Source organism: Pelodiscus sinensis, chromosome 2, assembly GCF_049634645.1.
Source record: "Pelodiscus sinensis isolate JC-2024 chromosome 2, ASM4963464v1, whole genome shotgun sequence".
Taxonomy (NCBI): Eukaryota; Metazoa; Chordata; order Testudines; family Trionychidae; genus Pelodiscus; species Pelodiscus sinensis.
This window is the reverse complement of record NC_134712.1, coordinates 71,743,247-71,763,887: the sequence shown is the minus strand read 5'-3', so window position 1 is coordinate 71,763,887 and position 20,641 is coordinate 71,743,247. Positions and strand designations below refer to the sequence as shown.

At 41.1% G+C, this 20,641-nt stretch overlaps 1 protein-coding gene across 1 annotated transcript in view; it reads right to left on the bottom strand.

Moving 5' to 3' along the window:
• CCDC178 (coiled-coil domain containing 178) overlaps window positions 1-20,641 on the bottom strand; it is a 367,301-nt gene that overhangs the window by 242,631 nt on the left and 104,029 nt on the right. Inside the window, exons 8-11 of the mRNA XM_075920758.1 lie at window positions 13,308-13,403; window positions 13,068-13,204; window positions 7,445-7,628; window positions 1,893-1,955 (exon numbers count right to left, since the gene is read on the bottom strand). Coding sequence (XP_075776873.1) covers window positions 1,893-1,955; window positions 7,445-7,628; window positions 13,068-13,204; window positions 13,308-13,403 — 480 coding nt within the window. The remainder of the gene's footprint in view (window positions 1-1,892; window positions 1,956-7,444; window positions 7,629-13,067; window positions 13,205-13,307; window positions 13,404-20,641) is intronic.

Here is a 20,641-nt window from a genome sequence, read left to right as displayed (position 1 = left end):
CCGACCTCTTACTAGTTGGTAACAACGTGGCCGGAGTCTGCAGATGTCGTTAGCAACCTCTAGGATAGTGTCATCAAAGGGAAAGGTGAGCTTCGACTTTTGGGAAGGTTGTAAATTCTTTAGCAGCCGATGCTGTTTCTGCTGCACATCCATGGTCTGGATGTCCTGAGATTGAGCAACCCTTTTGAAGAGTTCCTGGAATTGCTTTTGGTCCTTCATAGGAGACAAGTCCCCGGGGACCACCGCATCATCCGGAGAGGAAGAGGAACGCTGCGCCGGGGAATCAGGGCTCTGCTGCGCCTGACGAGGAGTGTGGTCCTGCTTTTCTTCCTGATAGCTTGAATCCACATCTCCAGCAGAGGATGGTGGGGCAACATAAGGCGTAGACTCGTCCGGACCGTGTGGAGACTCAGGCCGAGAAGATTGCGGTGACTGTGACTGCGACTACCTTCTGCGGTGAGATGAATAAGAAGAGCACTCATGATAACATCGGTCATATCACCGGCTGTGGCAAGGAGAATGGCTGTGTCTTCTCAGATCCCTTATGGCTCCTGCAAGGAGGTTAACAGGATCTGTCGAAAAAGGCTTTCTTTCTTGACAGATCCCCTCTAGACTGCCGCTTTTTGCTGACAAAGTGCTGAGTTGGCACAACGCAGCAGTCATTTTTATGCAAATTAGGAACGGGATATTTAAATCCCTGCCTCATTTGCAATGTCAACCTGCCTAATCTGCATCCCTCTGCCGACAGAGGGATGCAGTCTAGACATACAAAAAACTTGGACTTACAGGGTAACGTATCTTGGACTTATAGCAAGGATGGCCTGTATCTCCACTACTCTGGTGATCAATATCCCCTATAACACACTTTTCCAGATTAATTATTTCTATACATGTATAGAAATAAAGACATAAAAAGACATTGCAAGTACATGGACAAACAGTTTTCACAAGGTGATAACTCTATATCTGATCTTTCAGTACACTTCCTCAATGGAAACCTGCATAACCGTCAAAAGGTGAGCCCAGGAATTTAAATTCACAATGCAGCTGGAAACCAAAAAGCATGGATTCAACAGAGACATTGGGTTTATGACTCATTACAACAATCTGTAACACATCACACTGCTTGCTAACCCTTAATGACCCACTCCAAACTCCTTTTGCATACAATTGAACACTTATTGTCCACTCTGTTTTCAAGTGTCTTTCTATAACATTCATTATCACTTATGCTTAGCAAGCTCTTGCAATTTCTATGTAGCTCAGACACAGAACTACCTTTCTTCAGATCTCAAGAGCAGCTCTTAGCAGCTTGTGCCTTCCACTTACAGAGATTGGTCCAATAACAGATATTATGTTACCTCCTTATCTCTCTCTTAGCCTGGGTCCAATATGGCCACAAAACTGTAAACAAAGTATTACATTAAAGAAGATGAAGGAATTAAAGTATTTAAGTTGTTCCTAGTCCCAGTGAAGACATCTAGAGAATGGGTAATTCAAGTACTGAAAATTCATGTCAGGAGTCAAATTCTTTACTGATGGGAAACTCTATCATCACAGCCATGGCTCTTTGGTTTAGACAAATAAGCTAAAATACCAAAGTGAAGAAAAAAATCATTATTGCAGAACAAACCAATGCATTTTAGGTTTAGGCCAAAGGTAATCATGCCTTTAAAAAAAGAGTCAGAAATTCACAGTCATTTTGAAAATTAGATACAGTTATTTTAACCAGCCTCTTTATCCATAATCAGATCCTGCCAGTTTTCCAATGGGCATGTATCAAAAGTTAGAACTATTTATCTGCCATCCAGGTTGATGAAAAAGTGTTTCATTACAAAAATATATGTAAAATGAGTTTATATGTGAAATACATGTGTTAATGTCTTGTTTACCTGCGTCAGTTGCCAAGTTCCTCTTTCATCTCTAATTAATTTTTTTAAGTTCTCTTCCAAATTCTTAAAACAAAAATATTTACAAATTAACAACCACCCTATCATGTATAACAAAAGCAAATTAAATGGCAACTGCAATGAAGATTTAATACTGACATTCTTATAAAGATGAACAGCTTTCAAACTGTGTCCTATCTATAACATTATAAAATACTGAATAAAAAGAGAGAAAATTATCATTTGGCACTATAATTATATGAATCCAGACAGAGGAAGTAAACAAATGTAGCAAAAAGTAGAAGAAAGGCAACACAAATTTCTAAGGTATAAATTCAATTACCTTTTATAACTAGTAATAATTAAATATATTCAATATCTGTGTATTCCCTATAAAGATCATGGATGTCAAATGAGTAATTTTATATAGCAGTGCAATGACCACTTGCCCTTTCATGAAATTCAAGTATGATACAAACAGGCAAGGCAATACACAAAACAGTTTATTCCTGTCTTTATAAAAGGCTATACATTGCTTGATATCCACCATAGGAAGGTGCTGTTCTTCTAAGGAGGAGAGACCTTTACGGGAAAAAACACATAAATGCACCTCCTTGTTCAGATGAAACTGATTCCACCTTGGATAAAAATTTTCTGGATAGTTGCAGTGTTCCAGAAGCAGATGACATAGTCGCAAGTCTCTGTAGGGACTCTGTAGCCATTCTTTGCAGGCTGACTCACACATTAGCAGAAAGAGTTAAGCTCTTTCACCGTTCATTGTCTTTTGCTGATGGGTCAATCAGATTTGCTTGTTTTTTTCATTGTAGTCCCTGAAGTTCCAGTAATGGGAGTGACCCAAAGCAGGGAATATACTATACAGTTATACAGGTAAGTATTCCTAACTTCATCTACAAAAATTATACATGCATACAAATGGGATAATCAAATTCAGTAAATCACAACCTTTCCAATGATATGTTACATGCACCATCTTGCATAAAGCATATCTCAATTATGACATTCATACCATAAGCATATTTGCATAACACATATGGAATGTCCCATCATGCTGTCTATGCTTAAGTGTCATAAGCGAACGAGTTTTTCGACTGAAGGAAGTAAGCAGTGAGTCCCCCCTCAGAAATCTTATCATGGCACTTGAAAAAAAAAGATTTCCTTTGAATCAGGGGAAATAATGCTAATATTTCTGACAAATACGCTCTCAGCACACTGAGCACTAGGCCTAATTTCTGGAGATCATGGGCAAGTGGAATATCCTCCTATTCAGCATCACAGATGCGGGAATGAAAGCCTTGTGTTCTAGAAGACATACCTGGGAGTTGAGTGCAAGGCTGCCCTTGACTTCCCCCACCCTCACCCCTGCATTTTAGTACACCTGGGAGAGGAGGTTATAGAAGTTGGGGAGGAAAGCAGGCAGTTCAGCATGGGGTGCCGTGGAGATCTATGCTTCAGATGTTTCTCCTGTGCCTGTACCAGGTGTCTCAGCAGCTGTTTGGTGTCCCACAAACCTCAATATTTCAGCATGAGTCTTGCATTCACGTTCCCAAGTGGATCCAGACTGCTGGCACTTAACATTAAAAAGATCACAGAGCAGTTTTTAAACTAAGAGACGGAGGAAAGCCGATTGGTGCAGAGGAGCACATGAATTGGACAGAGACGTCACTTAAAGGAGAGTCTATTGATAGAGATTCTCTAGGTTTTAGTGAGGAGGAGAGGATAGAAGAGGATAAAGTATGGGCCAGATCAGACGAAAAACATTCACATAGAAAAGAATCTGACACATCAGAAAAGGACAGACGAATAAACAGTGGACAATTTTTAAAGTGCTTCTACACAAATGCTAGGAGTCTGACTAATAAGATGGGTGAACTAGAGTACCTCATATTAAAGGAGGAGATTGACATAATAAGCATCACTGAAACCTGGTGGAATGAGGAAAATCTGTGGGACACAATCATACCGGGTTATAAAATATATCGGAAGGATAGAGCAGGCCGGGTGGATGGTGGAGTGGCACTGTATGTGAAAGACATTGTAGAATCAAATGAAATAAAAATATTAAATGAATCAACATGTTCAATAGAATTGCTATGGATAGTAATTCCATGCTCCAATAATAAGAAATTAGCAGTAGAGATATATTACCGATCACCTGACCAGGACAGTTATACTGACATTGAAATGCTGAGGGAGATTAGAGAGGCTACCAAAATAAAGAACTCTATAATAATGGGGGATTTTAATTAACCCCATATTGACTGGATACATATCACCTCAGGAAGAGAAGCAGAGATAAAATTTCTCAATGGCTTAAATGACTGCTTCTTGGAGCAGCTGGTACAGGAACCCACAAGGGGAGAGGCAATTCACAATTTAGTCCTGAGTGGAGCATAGGATCAGGTCCAGGAGATAACAGTTACAGGACCGCTTGGGAATAGTGACCATAATATAATAACATTTAACATTCCTGTGGTGGGAAGAACACCTCAGCAGCCCAACACTGTGGCATTTAATTTCAAAAAGGGGAACTATGCAAATATGAGGAGGTTATTTAAAGAGAAATTAAAAGGTACAGTGAATAAAGTAAAATCCCTGCAAGCTTCATGGATACTTTTCAAAGACACCCAACTTAAATGCATACCCCAAATTAAAAAACATAGTAGAAGAACTAAAAAAGAGCCACCATGGCTTAACAACCATGTAAAAGAAGCAGTGAGAGATAAAAAGACATCTTTTAAAAAATGGAAGTAAAATCCTAGTGAGGTAAAGAGAAAGGAGCATAACCACTGCCAAATTAAGTGTAAAAATGTAATAAGAACATCCAAAAAGGTGTTTGTAACCTATCCTTTCAATCAGCTTCTGTCCCCAACGACTGGAAGATAGCTAATGTAACGCCAATATTTAAAAAGAGCTCTAGAGGAGATCCCGGCAATTAATAAAAGAATAAAATTGTCAGGCACATAGAAGAACATAATTTTTTGGGCAAAAGTCAACATAGTTTCTGTAAAGGGAAATCACGTCTTACTAATCTATTAGAGTTCTTTGAAGGGGTCAACAGACATGTGGACAAGGGGGATCCAGTAGATATAGTGTACTTAGATTTCTAGAAAGCCTTTCACAAAGTCCCTCACTAAATGCTCTTATGTAAATGAAGTTGTCATGGGATAAGAGGGAAGATCCTTTCATGGATTGAGAACTGGTTAAAAGACAGGAAACAAAGGATAGGAATAAATGGTAAATTTTCAGAATGGAGAGGAGTAACTAGTGGTGTTCCCCTACGATCAGTCCTAGGACCAATCCTATTCAACTTATTCATAAATGATCTGGAGAAAGGGGTAAACAGTGAGGTGGCAAAGTTTGCAGATGATACTAAATTGCTCAAGGTAGTTAAGATCAAAGCAGATCTTCAAAAAGATCTCACCAAACTGAGTAACTGGGCAACAAAATGGCAAATGAAATTTAATATGGGTAAATGTAAAGTAATACACATTGCAAAAAATAACCCCAACTATACATATAATATGATGGGGGCTAATTTAGCTACAACTAATCATGAAAGAGATCTTGGAGTCATCATGGATAGTTCTCTGAAGATGTCCACGCAGGTGTGCAGTGGCAGTCAAAAAAGCAAACAGGATGTTAGGAATCATTAAAAAAGGGATAGAGAATAAGACAGAATATCTTATTGCCCTTATATAAATCCATGTTACGCCCACATCTTGAATACTGTGAACAGATGTGATCTCCTCATCTCAAAAAAGATATACTGGCCTTAGAAAAGTTTCAGAGAAGGGCAACTAAAATGATTAGGGGTTTGGAACGGGTCCCATATGAGAAGAGATTAAAGAGACTGGGACTTTTCAGCTTGGAAAAGAGGAGACTAAGGGGGGATATGATAGAGGTCTATAAAATCATGAGTGGTGTGGAGAAAGTGAATAAGGAAAAGTTATTTACTTGTTCCCATACTATAAGAACTAGGAGCCACCAATGGGCAGCAGGTTTAAAACAAATAAAAGGAAGTTCTTCTTCACACAGTGCATAGTCAATCTGTAGAACTGCTTGCCTGAGGAGGTTGTGAAGGCTAGGACTATAACAGGGTTTAAAAGAGAACTAGATAAATTCATGGAGGTTAAGTACACAAATGGCTATTAGCCAGTATGGGTAAGGAACAGTGTCCCTAGACTCTGTGTGTCAGACGGTGGAGATGGATGGCAGGAGAGAGATGGCTTGATCATTACGTGTTCAATTCACTCCCTCTGGGACACCTGGCATTGGCCTCTGTCGGCAGACAGGGTACTGGGCTGGATGGACCTTTGGTCTGACTCAGTATGGCTGTTCTTATGTTCGCCTAGACTACAAGCCTCTTTCAAAAGAGACTGTCTAGACATCCACAAGACTTTTGAAAAAGCAATCTGCTTTTTCAAAAGAGAGCATCCCGGCAATCTGAATGCTCTCTTTTGGAAAAGCCCTGTTTGCATTCAAGAATACCTTTTTTGAAAGAGCTCTTTTGAAAAAAGGCGTTCTTCCTCATAAAATGAGGTTTACTGCTATTGAAAAAAACTGCCATGTTCCCTAGGGCTATGTCTACATTGCAGAGCTTTTCCGGGATGCCGGAAAAGCTCTGCCATGTCCAAGGAATGCATCTGCTTTTCTGAATTTTTTTTTGTAAAAGCAGACACATTTTTTCGGCATTCCTGTTCTACGAGGAAGAAGTGATGTTCTGAAAGAGGGTTTTTCTTCCCAAGATTTGGCCCATGTAGACGGGCCAAATGTTGGAAAAGCCTTTTTCAGAAGAAAAGCAGAAAAAGATACGGAAACTGCAGTTTGCAATTTTTGTATCTTTTTCTGACTTTTCCCTGCAGTGTAGACATAGCCTAGGTGTCAGCAGAGCATTGAAAACATAAGTATCACTGTTCTCATTTCTGTGCCTTGTGCCATAGTAGCCCTCTCTCTGTCCCCTGGGTTCTGTGAGAATGGATCATGCCCATTGTTGTTGGCACAGAGTACAATAGAGGTATAGTAACCTTGGAGACTTACTGTCAGACTCCAAAAAAAATGTGCAAATGGCAATTTTCAATGGCTTGCATTTCAGACAAATGGGGTGGATTTTCACTGGAACAGTAAAAGGCGAGAGCAACCTCCATGCAAATATCAAATCTCTATTCCACAGGATCGGCATCCTAGAATTTTTCAGTGAAATCATGCGGTTTTAAGATTGGCAAAATAATGGACTTTTTCCCTTCCGTCATTTCATGTAACAGGAGGATTACTTTTGCTGAAACTCTGCGAAAAACTCTAGATTGCAGCAGCTCTGTGCTGGCATGGAACACTTCACCCCATAAAGTTAAAGTCTGGAAAGTTGTAAGGTACTGAAAATATGATCTTGAATGAAAAGCTTTGGTCAAAAACTATATGAATTGTGGCCTATAAGAAGGGCATATCTCAATAAATAAACGAGGACTGTTACAAATATTCTCTTCTATCCAATTTTTCTACATCTTAAAAATGCTTTTAAATATAATGTCATATACAACCTTGTAACGAATTTTTTCTCTAATTATTTGTTCTTCTAATTCTTCCACTTTTGTTTTTCCTTCACCATAAGCCATTTCAATATTATATAGCTCTTTATTAACTTTTCGTAATCGTTCTTCAATTTTCTTGATGTTTTTGCTTATACTCTGCAGTTCTGACTGATATGTTATTTTTCTTCTTGAACTGTTAAAATAAAACAGAGCCTTGAAATTATCTTGCAAGAGAGTCAAGCTTGCAGAAGAAGAGCTGTAAAAGAAAAATCACTGTTAAATAAGTAAAGCTAAAACATTTTAAAAATCTTACAAATGAAAGTCAATATTTTATTAATCACTTAGTTGATGCTGAATATAGGAGGTGCATGTTCCAAATGTACACTTCCATTTTGATGAAAATATACTGTAACTTGTATTTCCTGATAATCTATTGATTTCAGAAAGTCATATCTTTGTTCTACAGTATCCAGAAAGCAAATAAAGTCTACATCCGTAATACAGATAAGTAAAAAACTATATTAAAAGGACATTGCATAATAAACTGTAGGGTGGTTAAATACTGGAATAAATTGCCTAGGGAGCTTGTGGAATCTCCATCACTAAAGATATTTAAGAGCAGATTAGATTAGACATTTATCAGGGATGGTCTAGATGGTACTTGGTCCTGACGTAAGGGAAGGGTACTGGACTCAATGACCTCTAGAGGTCCCTTCCAGTTCTAGCGCTCTATGATTCTATATTACCTTTGAGGGGTGGACCTCAAAATGGTATTGACTACCCTATTCTTTGATGGGCTTTACCACTGTGATGGCTGGGAGGGATACGACCCTTTTCTAAACATCCTAACCATTCAGTTAACTAAATTATGAGTAAAGGGCTAAATGCAGAACAGTGGGTATACAGCAAGTGTTGGCAGGGAGCCAGGAGAGCCAATGGGAAGAAGTGAGAGATCTAAAATGAAACAGGTTCAGCCTGCTTCAGCTTTTGTGTGAATTCAGAGCAAGAACTGGCAGAGAGATAAAGTCCTGGGAATCAGGAAGGAATTTTGAGGAATATCCATGTCTAGAAGGACTGAAGCTTGGAACAATGGATATATCAGAGGACAGTGAATGTGTAGTTAGATGTGATCAGGTTATTTTATTTTCTGGTTTGGTTAAACTCCTCTGTATTGGATCCTCCTCCCCTCATTCACTGTAACTGAAACTGACTCCCAGGGAAGCAATTCTCTGTGCATTTAATCTTTTTTTTTCAGTTGTGCTGTAACACCTAGCAACCAAGTATGCTTTGCCAAGTATGTCTTCTTTGTTTGTAAATAAAATCACAGGGTTTTTTGAGACTATGATCTGATTCCTTTGTCCTCAAAAGCAGGAGGTTCTGTATGCATGTGTCTAAGACTGCAATGAGGAATAATGGTAGTTTGAATTAGGAGCTTTAATTCGAACTACCTAGCCCGTGCCGCGTGTAGCCGCGGGCAGGTAGTTCAAACTACGGGGCATTTAAAAATGGCGGTGCCCGGAAAAATGCAAATAAAGCCTGGGATATTTAAATCCCGGGCTTCATTTGCAAGTTCAAATGACTACATTATCCACCCTAGTTCAAACTAGGATGGCTAGTGTAGACATACCCAAAGTGCTTAAGTGGGGAATACCTTTGACAACCAACAATGAGTTTGGTTGGGGGGGAAGTGAAAATACAAATTCAAGTTCCTTTAATGGGATGTATTATTTCGACTTTTTACAAATAGGGGGATTATTATGGGAGTCTGCCAGATGGTGTTGGCAGAATTCATGAGTGCCTCATTTATTGGAAGTGCAATTCTGATGGAGTCTGATGTGTGTGATATGTCCAACAATTTGAGCTGTGAGCTGGGACTAAGCAACCTCTTCCAGAGGGATTTGGAGAGTGTCTGCAATTCTTTTAAGATGCTCCTGATTATTTTTTAAATAATCTCCTCTTATAGATGGTGGAGGCAGGAGGATCTTTCCTGGAGGGAAGGAGGTGTTAATTGTAGGACTGGTGTCCTGATCTAAAGCACCCTCTACTTCCTCAAAAGTTTCTTCAGGGGACTTAGGGGGTCCCATCTCTGACACTGATGGAGAGCATCTCTATCTTTCCCTTGAGGTGCTGGGAGGCTTGGAACAATGTTGCTTATATACAATTCATAGGTCCCAACATGGCCACTATAGTAGGAAAGGCATTGGTGGTGGCATCCATGGATGTCTATACCATCACTGGATGCCAGCCATGGAACAGTGCCCTAGCTGTTTTGGAGATCTGATCTGAAAATTCCCTGGATAACTGAAGAGTGGTGCAAAGAATAAACATAATCTTCCTCATCACTGTCCTCCTCACTAGAAAAAAATACGAAGAAATGTATCTTGGCATGTATAATGATGCTGCATGAGCCAATGCTATATCTGTACTGAGAACAAGTTATTCCAGTCCTTATGTCAGAGAAACCACCGTGTTCAAATAGATCTCGATACTGAAGATGGCATCGGTGATAACTGTTGTAGTACTAAGAATTGTTGTGGCACTGGGAGGACTGGTGCAGAGAATGTCTGTACTGAAGGATGTAAATTAGACTTCAGTACCACTGTGTCAGCATTATGCACCAGAGAGCCAGAATATGGTGCCATAAAATTAGGCACTGTGGAGGTGCTCAATACCAAGTATTTAGCTGCAGTAGAAGGGGTAGTCTTGTCTCTGCTGTCCTTCTGAGAGCCTTTCTGCCTAGGGTCTTCATGTTTAGCAGTCCTAGAAGATGCTGCCAATTTGGATGTACACCACTGGAGCACAGATGGTACTGATGACGTGCAAAGAGTCAGAGAACCCTTCTTTTTTGAGGCACTATTAGTAGGAGATGTGGTTGCTCTCTTCTACATCCTTTTTCTGGGAGAGAGCTACCACTTCTATAAAGGGAGCCTCAATAAAGAAGCATTCTCCAACTCTATCTTCATCCTATTGCTAGGAGACAGGTCCCTCTTATGCAGTTCATAGAATCATAGAATCATAGAATAATAGGACTGGAAGGGACCTCGAGAGGTCATCGAGTCCAGCCCCCCACCCTCAAGGCAGGACCAAGCTCCGTCTACACCATCCCTGACAGATGTCTATCTAACCTGTTCTTAAATATCTCCAGAAAGGGAAATTCCACCACCTCCCTTGGCAATTTATTCCAATATTTGACCACCCTGACAGTTAGGAACTTTTTCCTAATGTCCAATCTAAACCTCCCCTGCTGCACTTTAAGCCCATTACTCCTTGTCCTGTCCTCAGTAACCAAGAGGAACAAATTTTCTCCTTCCTCCTTGTGACACCCTTTTAGATATTTGAAAACCGCTATCATGTCCCCCCTTAATCTTCTTTTTTCCAAACTAAACAAGCCCAGTTCGTGAAGCCTGGCTTCATAGGTCATGTTCTCTAAACCTTTAATCATTCTTGTCGCTCTTCTCTGTACCCTTTCCAATTTCTCCACATCTTTCTTGAAATGTGGTGCCCAGAACTGGACACAGTACTCCAGCTGAGGCCTAACTAGTGCAGAGTAGAGCGGCAGAATGACTTCACGAGTTTTACTTACAACACACCTGTTGATACAACCTAGAATCATATTTGCTTTTTTTGCAACAGCATCACACTGTTGACTCATATTCAACTTGTGGTCCACTATGACCCCTAGATCCCTTTCCGCCATGTTCCTTCCTAGACAGTCGCTTCCCATCTTGTATGTATGGAACTGATTGTTCCTTCCTAAGTGGAGCATTTTGCATTTCTCTTTATTAAACCTCATCCTGTTTACCTCTGACCATTTCTCTAACTTGCTAAGGTCATTTTGAATTATGTCCCTATCCTCCAAAGAAGTCGCAACCCCACCCAGTTTGGTATCATCTGCAAACTTAATAAGCGTACTCTCTATCCCAATATCTACATCATTGATAAAGATATTGAACAGTACGGGTCCCAAAACAGACCCTTGCGGAACTCCACTTGTTATCCCTTTCCAGCAGGATTTAGAACCGTTAACAACCACTCTCTGACTACGGTTATCCAGCCAATTATGCACCCACCTTATCGTGGCCCTATCTAAATTATATTTGCCTAGTTTATCAATAAGAATATCGTGCGAGACCGTATCAAATGCCTTACTAAAGTCTAGGTATATGACATCCACCGCTTCTCCCTTATCCACAAGGCTCGTTATCCTATCAAAGAAAGCTATCAGATTAGTTTGGCATGACTTGTTCTTCACAAACCCATGCTGGCTATTCCCTATCACTTTATTACCTTCCAAGTGTTTGCATATGATTTCCTTAATTACCTGCTCCATTATCTTCCCTGGGACAGACGTTAAACTGACTGGTCTGTAGTTTCCTGGGTTGTTCTTATTCCCCTTTTTATAGATGGGCACAATATTTGCCCTTTTCCAGTCTTCTGGAATCTCCCCTGTCTGCCATGATTTTTCAAAAATCATAGCTAAAGGCTCAGATACCTCCTCTATCAGCTCCTTGAGTATCCTGGGATGCATTTCATCAGGACCTGGTGACTTGCTGACATCTAACTTTCCTAAGTGATTTTTAACTTGTTCTTTGTGTATCCTATCTTCTAAACTTACCCTCTCTCTGCTTGTATTCACTACGTTAGGCACACCTCCAGACTTCTTGGTGAAGACCGAAACAAAGAAGTCATTGAGCATCTCTGCCATTTCCAAGTTTCCTGTTACTGCTTCTCCCTCCTCACTAAGCAGTGGGCCTACCCTGTACTTGGTCTTCCTCTTGCTTTTAACGTATTTATAAAAGGTCTTCTTGTTTCCCTTTATGCCTGTAGCTAGTTTGATCTCATTTTGTGCCTTTGCCTTTCTAATCTTGCCCCTGCATTCCCGTGTTGCTTGCCTATATTCATCCGCTACAGTTGGTGTTCTATATATTCGCAGAAAAATGTTTCAAAGTATAATTGGGAATGAAGTTCCTTTCAATCTACAAATAATATAAGAAAATTCGATTGTTTGTTTTGTGATTTGCCAAACTACAGAACTGATGAGTGTGACCATTATTATTTTTATGTTTGAGAAGATGGGGGCATGAGAGTGGGATTACAGATCATCAATAACACTTGCACCTCTTTAATCCGGCAACCCTGAGAAACAAGGCTTGCCAGATTTAAGTTTTTGCCAGACCAGGGAAGGAGTGAGGGGGATGGAAGTAGGCATTCTGGAATTAGGCCAGGAAGTAGGCATTACTTGGCATTCTACATCGCCCGCCTCACCTAGGCACCGTCCCCTGCTCCTATGTGAGCAGTGGGGAAAAGGCTCTGGCACAGCATATTGCAGTGCTGCCGTTCCCCCAGCTGGGGGCAGTGGGAGGATGAGTGGCAGTATGCACAGCTGCTTCTTCCTCCACCTGCCAGGGTCCATACCGTAAGTGTTCCCAAATTAAGAGCATCCAGAGAAAAGACGATATAGTGTATTTAGGTACAAGTTGTCAAAATGTGATTTTAAATGACTGAAATATTGAATTAAGAAATATTTTAAATAGAAACAATTGACTGATGTTCATCTAAAATGCTGCTTATTTTCCTCCAGATCATTGCATTTTCCTTTTATATTGCAAGTATTTTACAGAGTTTGAATTACCTCTCTCTGGATTTTTTTAGATATTCTTCATTTTCTCTCTCAAGTTCTTTATTTTCACATTCCAGTTCATCCACTGTTTGAAGAGTATTGAGGACCATTTGTTTCATATTCAACCGTTCAGATTCCCAGCTAGATTTCTAAGAAGCATTAAGACAGAATATGTCTTGATGATCATTTAAAGATAACAAAATATACAAAGATTTTCAGTTGTAATTCATGAAAACAATAAAAAAAACTTACCAAACCTTCAATCATTTTAATCACTTCAGAACAAGCATCTAATAAACTTTTGTTCTCATTTTCTTGAACCAATTTTTTATTGTTTAAATCTTGTACCTGCAAAACATATGTAAAAGTTAATAAGAATATTTGCAACAAGATAACTACACAAAAATTAATTTACAAAAATAAAAGAAGACCAGTCACTTACTTTACAGTAAGTGCAGTTCTTAGAGATGTATTGCACACATCAATTTCATTCCTAGGACATACTCAATTGATGCATACATGATCTGACTCTTTTGGTTACCATTATCCATTGGGGTCACATCTGCATGCTAGGAGTCCTTCACCAATACAGAATCCAGAGTAAGACTCCGTAATAGCAGGAAAGGAGGGACATTTATAAAATCTTTGTGGATAACATATCTCAAAGAGCTATAATTAATGTAAAATAAATAACCACTTTTTCTTCTTCAAGTGATTGGGGATATCAGTTGGTACGTTGACAGGCTCCAAAAGAAAACCTCTCTCCATTTAGCTTTATAAAAGTCAGTCTAGTTGTAGCTTTCCTGTTTTGGAGCAGAGTATTCTGAATTTCAGTTTAATATCTTCTTTTGGTAGATGTCAGATATTCAGCAACCAGACTGTCAAATGTAACAATATTAGATAAAAGCATAAAATCCATTTTTTGTTCTATGAGACTATGTTAGGCAGAGCAGGCAACATGACAAGGGGCTGCACTGAGAAGTTTACATATCCAAAAACCAGAGCTGCCAAGCCAATGCTTGAATTATCATGATCATTGACCTAATATCTTGCCTTAGTTTCCTCAGAACCATTGATATCATTGGAATTTGGGGAAAAAACATACATCAATTCCAATGTCCAGGGAATAAGAAAGGAACTGGACTGAATTTCCCTCTGGAGCAGAATACTTAGTCTTTCTTCTGACCTTTGGCAAAAAGATCTACTGGTTTGTATTGCCTCTTGCAAAAGATGTCTGTGCAACACTTTGGTTGATCACTGATAGCTGTCTGAGAACTGGCTATTCAGTGATTGGCTAGTAAGTTCTGAATGCTTTGAAGATATTAGGCCAGCAACAAATGGCTTCTTGAGAGAGTGAAGGTGACCTGGTTCCTCCACAAAACAAAAAAAGCAGTCATGTAGCATTTTAAAGACTAACAAGATAGTTTATTAGGTGATGAGCTTTCGTGGGGCAGACCCACTTCTTCAGATAATATTCTGAAAGTGAATTAACATGACCATTATATAACAGAGGGATACAATAAAAAAAGTAAAAAAATACAAACTGACAAATCAGCTACATAGAACAGAATTTAGGGCTGAAGGGGGGAGTGACAAGGAAGGAGGAAATTGCTTACTGTAAGAGTCAATTAAGTGGCCAATCTGGGGTGTCTACAAATATTAAAAGGTGGGGAGGCTGTCTTTGCAATGTGTAAGATAATTATCTCAATTAAGGCCCATTCGCAACATGTCAAATTTTAGCATAAATAAAAGTTCTGAGGTCTTCCTCTGTAATCTGGTGTTAAAGTCTCTTTGTTGTAAGATGCATGTTGTCAGGTCTTTAAGGGAATGGCCAATTTGATTGAAACGCTGGCTCACAGGTTTGTGTGTGTGGCGATATCTGATGTCTGATCTGTGAGCACTGATTCTTTGGTGAAGTGACTGACCAGTTTGTCCAATATACATCACAGAGTGGCATTGCTGGCACATGATGGCATATATTACATTGCTGGACGTACAAGAATATGAATCCTTGATTGTATAACTGACGCGGTTAGGTCCAGTGATGGTGTCTCCAGAGTAAATATGTGGACAAAGCTGGCAACTGGGTTTGTTGCAAGGGAAAGTTCCAGGGTTGGTTCTGTTAACATACTGCATAGCTGTTATGTTTCTATCAGTACTTGGCTTGTGAATCCCTGAAGTAGAGACAAAAATGTTCTATATGTCAAAAAATGCCTCAGAGTTCTAGGGCATTTATATGCAGACAACCTTGATGAGGGCACCACATGTCCTAAGTCTGAATGAAGGTGACCTAAATGAGTCCATCTCACCTAGAAGTAGAAGCATCTGTAACCAGCTTCTTGACTGACAGAAATACAGAGAAGAGTACACCATTGCACACCTGAAGAGGACCTTTCCACCAGTTTAAATGAGCCTTCTTGTGGGAGAGTGGCCACCATGTTCACTTGGTGTCTACTGGGTAGGTACACTGATTTCAACCACCACTGTATGGAGTACAAATCAATACTGGCAAATTGTAACACATACATATAAGTTCATGAAGCCATGTGTCCCATAAATCTGAGCCATGTCCTTACTGGTGTCTTTGGGTGGGATTGGAGTTGGTGGTAGTTTGGAATCTTTCTTGTAGATAATAAACTCTCATTGATCTGGAATTGAATAGCTCCTATGAACTTTATGCTTTGACTCAGAGAATTTGTGGATTTTTCTCTGACTTTGATGGCCAAGCATGACAAAGAGCTTTAAGTCACTTGAATCTAGTTACCACTTGCTGAAGTGATCTTCCTGCAATGAGCCAGTCATCAAGATATGGGTAGACCTTTCTCCTTAAATGAGTCACTATGACTTCTAATCACTTGGTGCAATGAAAAGACCAAAAGGCAGGACCTTATAGTGAAAGTGAAAGGAACCTTCTAGGAATCTCAGGCATTTCCTATGGTCAGGATGAATGAATATGTGAAAATAGGCATCCTGAAGGTAGAGAGCCACATATTAGTCTTGTAATAGGTCAGGAGAGTAGAGAATGGGAAGGGACTAAAATTGGATAGAATACCCCATGCTGCCAAGTCTTTCAAAAAGTTAAAAACCCTCAAGTTAAGGAATCTTTGAGAAGTTGTGTCAAGCTTTGAACACCAAAATCAAACCTGCAGCCTGGAAGACGATGCAGATTGGATTACAGTAGAGAAAGAAACAGCAGGTTATCAGCCACAGAGTCTCAGCTTTGTGTCTCAGCACTGCAGTGGTTTTGTGAAGCTGATAATAGTACTGAACAGAGAGATGCTGCTTGAAAAAAGTCTTGCTGCCTTCTTGGGACCACAGTAGCCAACAGAATAAAGAATCACTGTGGGAGCCTTCCACAAATGGAGGGCCTCAAAAGGAAGGTCTTTAAAAGTGGTTTGAACATCCCAGGGAATTCCTAAGGCGCGAAGATCTTTTTACCACAGATATAGATGATTATTGTAACTAAGATGATCTCCTGGAATGGCATAGCTTTGCTAACTGTGCTTCATACCTAGGATTTGCGGGAAGTGCTGATTGAACCATAGTAGCACTTTGATTGGATGCAGAGGGAGTGCACAGCTCTCACAGTTGTGTGCAATCAGCATACACCAGACTTTATGTACCCTTTCTGAACATGTGTACCACCTTTGTAATAATGGAGCCGAGGGAGCTCTGATTGACTACTTCTAGACTGCAGCCTTGATACAGAAGCAGAGTGGATGGAAGAGCTATGGTGAGGTGGCTCTAGGATAGAAGGCAGTAAAGGGGACTGAAAGGAAGTAGAGGAGGGCAGTGAGAGACTGCTGCTCAAGGGTCACTAGGTCAGGGACCAAAGTAGTGAGCAGGTCTCCCCCATCCTACGTCCTACTGGCTGCTGTAGAGACTGGTCAAGTTAAAGACTACAGCTGGTGGGGCTACACTTGGGACTGCAGTCCCCCATCAGATCATGGGGCCTGTCTGAGGACTATTGGTACTCCAAAAGATATATAGTGGAGACAGCAGAACAGACAAGAGGTGGGACATCGGCTGAATGTGGCACATTGGAGCTGCACAGAACTAATTTCCAGATTGACCAGCAGCAATGAGTCTCAACCCTCTGTAAGTGGCAAAATGTAGTGCAGGAAGAATCATTTTTCATGGAAGTATAAAATAAAGCCAAGTCCACACTCAAAAATTAGCCTGAACCAGCTATGTCACTCAGGTGAGAAAAAAAACTAGCCCCGTGAGCAATGGAGTTAAGCCAATCTACCCCAAATTAGATGGCACTAGATGAAAAGAAGTTATTCGCCTTCATGAAGTAATAATGTTCTTCAAGATGTGTCCCCTCATGGGTGCTCCACTGTAGGTGTCGGGCTCATCCCAAAGCCACAAATCGGAGACTTTTAGTAGCCGTAGTCAGCTAGACCACTCATGTGCAGTTAGCGTCTTGCACTATTCACGCTCTTTGCCTGCTGTACGCAGTCCAGCTCCCGCCAGTTCCTCTCACCACTTAGTGATCTGAAATGAGAAACCAGAAACGAGATTCTGAAGCGGGGAGGGGGATGGGTCATGGAGCACCCACCAGGACACACATCTCAAAGGACCATCATTACTGCATGAAGGTGAGTAACTACTACTTCTTCAAGTAGTGTCCCCTGGGTGCTCCACTGTAGTTGACTATGTAGCAGTACTCAAACTGTCTGTACGGTGGGCTCTGGAATCGAGGTTAGTCATGAGGTGTGAATACGGCTGAGGCTACAGTGAAGTCTGCATCTAGATGTTGTACAATGGCATAATGCTTCATGAAAGTAGCATTGGATGACCATGTAGTTGCTCGGCAGATGTCACGGAAGAGGACTCCTAGTTGGAAAGCTGCAGAGGTGGCCACTGCTTTGGTTGAGTGAGTTTTCGGTTGGGCCAGAAGAATTTTGTTCCGAATAGAGTAACACATCATGATGCACTTGACTATCAGCCGAGCAATACGTTGGGAAGATAAGGCCTCACCTCTGTATCGCTCCGCGGCTGATATTATCAAGCGGTCTGTCTTGTGCCAACCCTTAGTTCTGTCGATATAAGAATGCAAATGCTTGACGCATGTTGAAGGTATGCAGAAGCACTTCCTGTGGCAAGGCATGAGGCTTAGGACAGAAGGAAGGGAGTATAACAGGCTCATTAACATGAAACTCCAAGTAGACCTTAGGGATAAAGGCAGGATGAGGTTGGAGAGTGACTGATTCTCTGCTGCATGTTGTATATGGTGGCAATGCCACCAAGGCTACCAACTTGCTAACTCTGTGAGCAGATTTGATCACCAACAGAAAAAGCAGCTTCATTGTGAGCATATCATATGATGCTGCGGCCAAAGGTTCATATGGAGGATACCTCATAGCATCCAGTACTAAGTCCAGATTCCAGGAAGGAGGAATCCCTTCTGTGGGGTGGTGGGAAGTATTGACTGCTGTTAAATGCACTTGCAAAGAAGCAACTGAAAGGCCAGTCTCCTGCAGGTGAAGAATGTAATCCAGGATCTGGTGTAAAAAAGAAGCTTGTGGGTCGATGCTATTATCAGAACACCAGGCAACAAATCTCTGCCACTTCACCAGGTAAATATTTTGGGTAGATTCCCCTCTACTGTGCATCGAAACATGTTTTATTTGTTCTCAACAGAGGTATTCTGACAATTTGAATCAGCTAGGAAGCAGGCTGTTAAATATAGATTGCTGGAGTTCAGATGAAAGAGAGCTGTGGTTCTGAGTGAGAAGGTTTTGAAGGGGGGAATGGGATAGGGTGGCTGTACTGACATTTTTTGAAGGAATGGAAATCAAGGTTGTCATGCGCAGGCAGGAGCTATTAGGATCACTTGGGCTGAGTCCGTGTTGATCTTTTCTAAAACTCTGGGTATGAGCATGGTTGAGGGAAATGCATTGAGCAGGGAAGTTTCCCAATCTGCCAGAAATGCATCCCCTAATGACCCCGGGCCAATGCCCGCACTGGAGCAATAGTGACGGCATTTCGCGTTGCTGTAGGTGGCAAATAGGTCCACATATGGGGACCCGCATTGGCAAAAGATGCAGCAAAGGACATCTGCATGGATCTCCCACTCATGATCGTGAGGAAAATGCTTGCTCAGCGAATCTGCAACAGCATTCCTGGTGCCAGGTAAGTAGGACACTATTAAGGTGGTGTTTTTTCAAATACACCAATCCCATAACTGGACCGCCTCTGCACAGAGGGACTGGGATTGTGCAGAATGTAATCCAGGATCTGGTGTAAAAAAGATGATTTATATAACATATTGTTGTAATGTTGTCGGTAAGTATTCTGATTGCCATACCAGATATGTGGGTCCAAAAGTACCTGAATATGTAAAGGACCGCTCTGGGCTCGAGAAAATTTATATGGAAATTTTTCTCTGCTGCTGACCATTTTCCCTGTACTGTCATACCAGACATGTGGTACCCAGCCAATAAGGGAAGCATCTGAGGTTATCTGCTTCAGTGGTTGGGGCCGATGGAATGGTACCCCTGCCATGAGGTTGTCAGTTCGGTCCACCAGCACAGAGATGTGTGGACCTGAAGTGGAGGAGTTGCTATCTTGTGGATACTGTGCTTTGTTGGGATGTAAACTGATGCCAACCAGTGTCGAAGGCAAAAAAAATGTAACTTTGCGTGTTGAACCACAAAGGTGGTGGCCGCCACATGGCCCATTAGCTGCAGACAAGTTAGTGCCAAGACTGTAGGGGCATTTGCCAGAACAGCTATTAGATCTTGGATTGCTTGGAAACATTCGACAGGCAAGTACGCTCATGCTGAAACAGAATCGAGGCAAACCCCTATGAACTGCAGAGATTGAGTCGGTTCCACCATGGATTTCTGTTCATTGATAATAAGACCTAGGGAAATGAAAGTCTGGCTGGCTAACATAACCATGTGGCATGTCTCTTCATACGACCGTCTTTTTATGATGCAATCGTCGAGGTAAGGAAATATCACGGCTCCTCTGCAATGCAGATGCGCTGCCACTACTGCAAGAGTTTTGGAAAAAACTCTGGGGGCAGACACCAGACCAAATGGAAGAACTCAATATTGAAAGTTCTCGTTGCCTTCAACAAAACAAAGGAATCACCTATGTGCTGGATGAATGGCAATGTTGAAATAAGAATCCTGAAGGTCAAGGGCCGCAAACCAATCTCCGTTGTCTAATGATGGAATGATGGTGGTGAATGTCACCATTTTGAACTGTTGCTTCCAGAGGTGGCGATTCAGCTTTCAAAGGTCGAGGGTGGGTCTCCAACCTCCCATTGTCTTCCGAGTAAGAAAATAATGGGAATAAAACCCTCTTCCTTCGAATTGATCAGGAACTCTCTCTAGAGCTCCAATGGAAAGGAGATGGTGGACCTCTTGTTTCAACAGATCCTTGTGAGAAGTGTCCCTGAAGAGAGAGAGGGTGGGTGGGGTAGTGGGTGGTATGGATAGGAATGAGATCATGAATCCGGATGTTACAATTTCCAAAATCCAATGGTCCAATGTGATGTTGGCCCATTGATGGTAAAATGGCCTTAACTGATTGTGAAAAATGATCTGCTGTTTGGAGACGACAACGTGAGA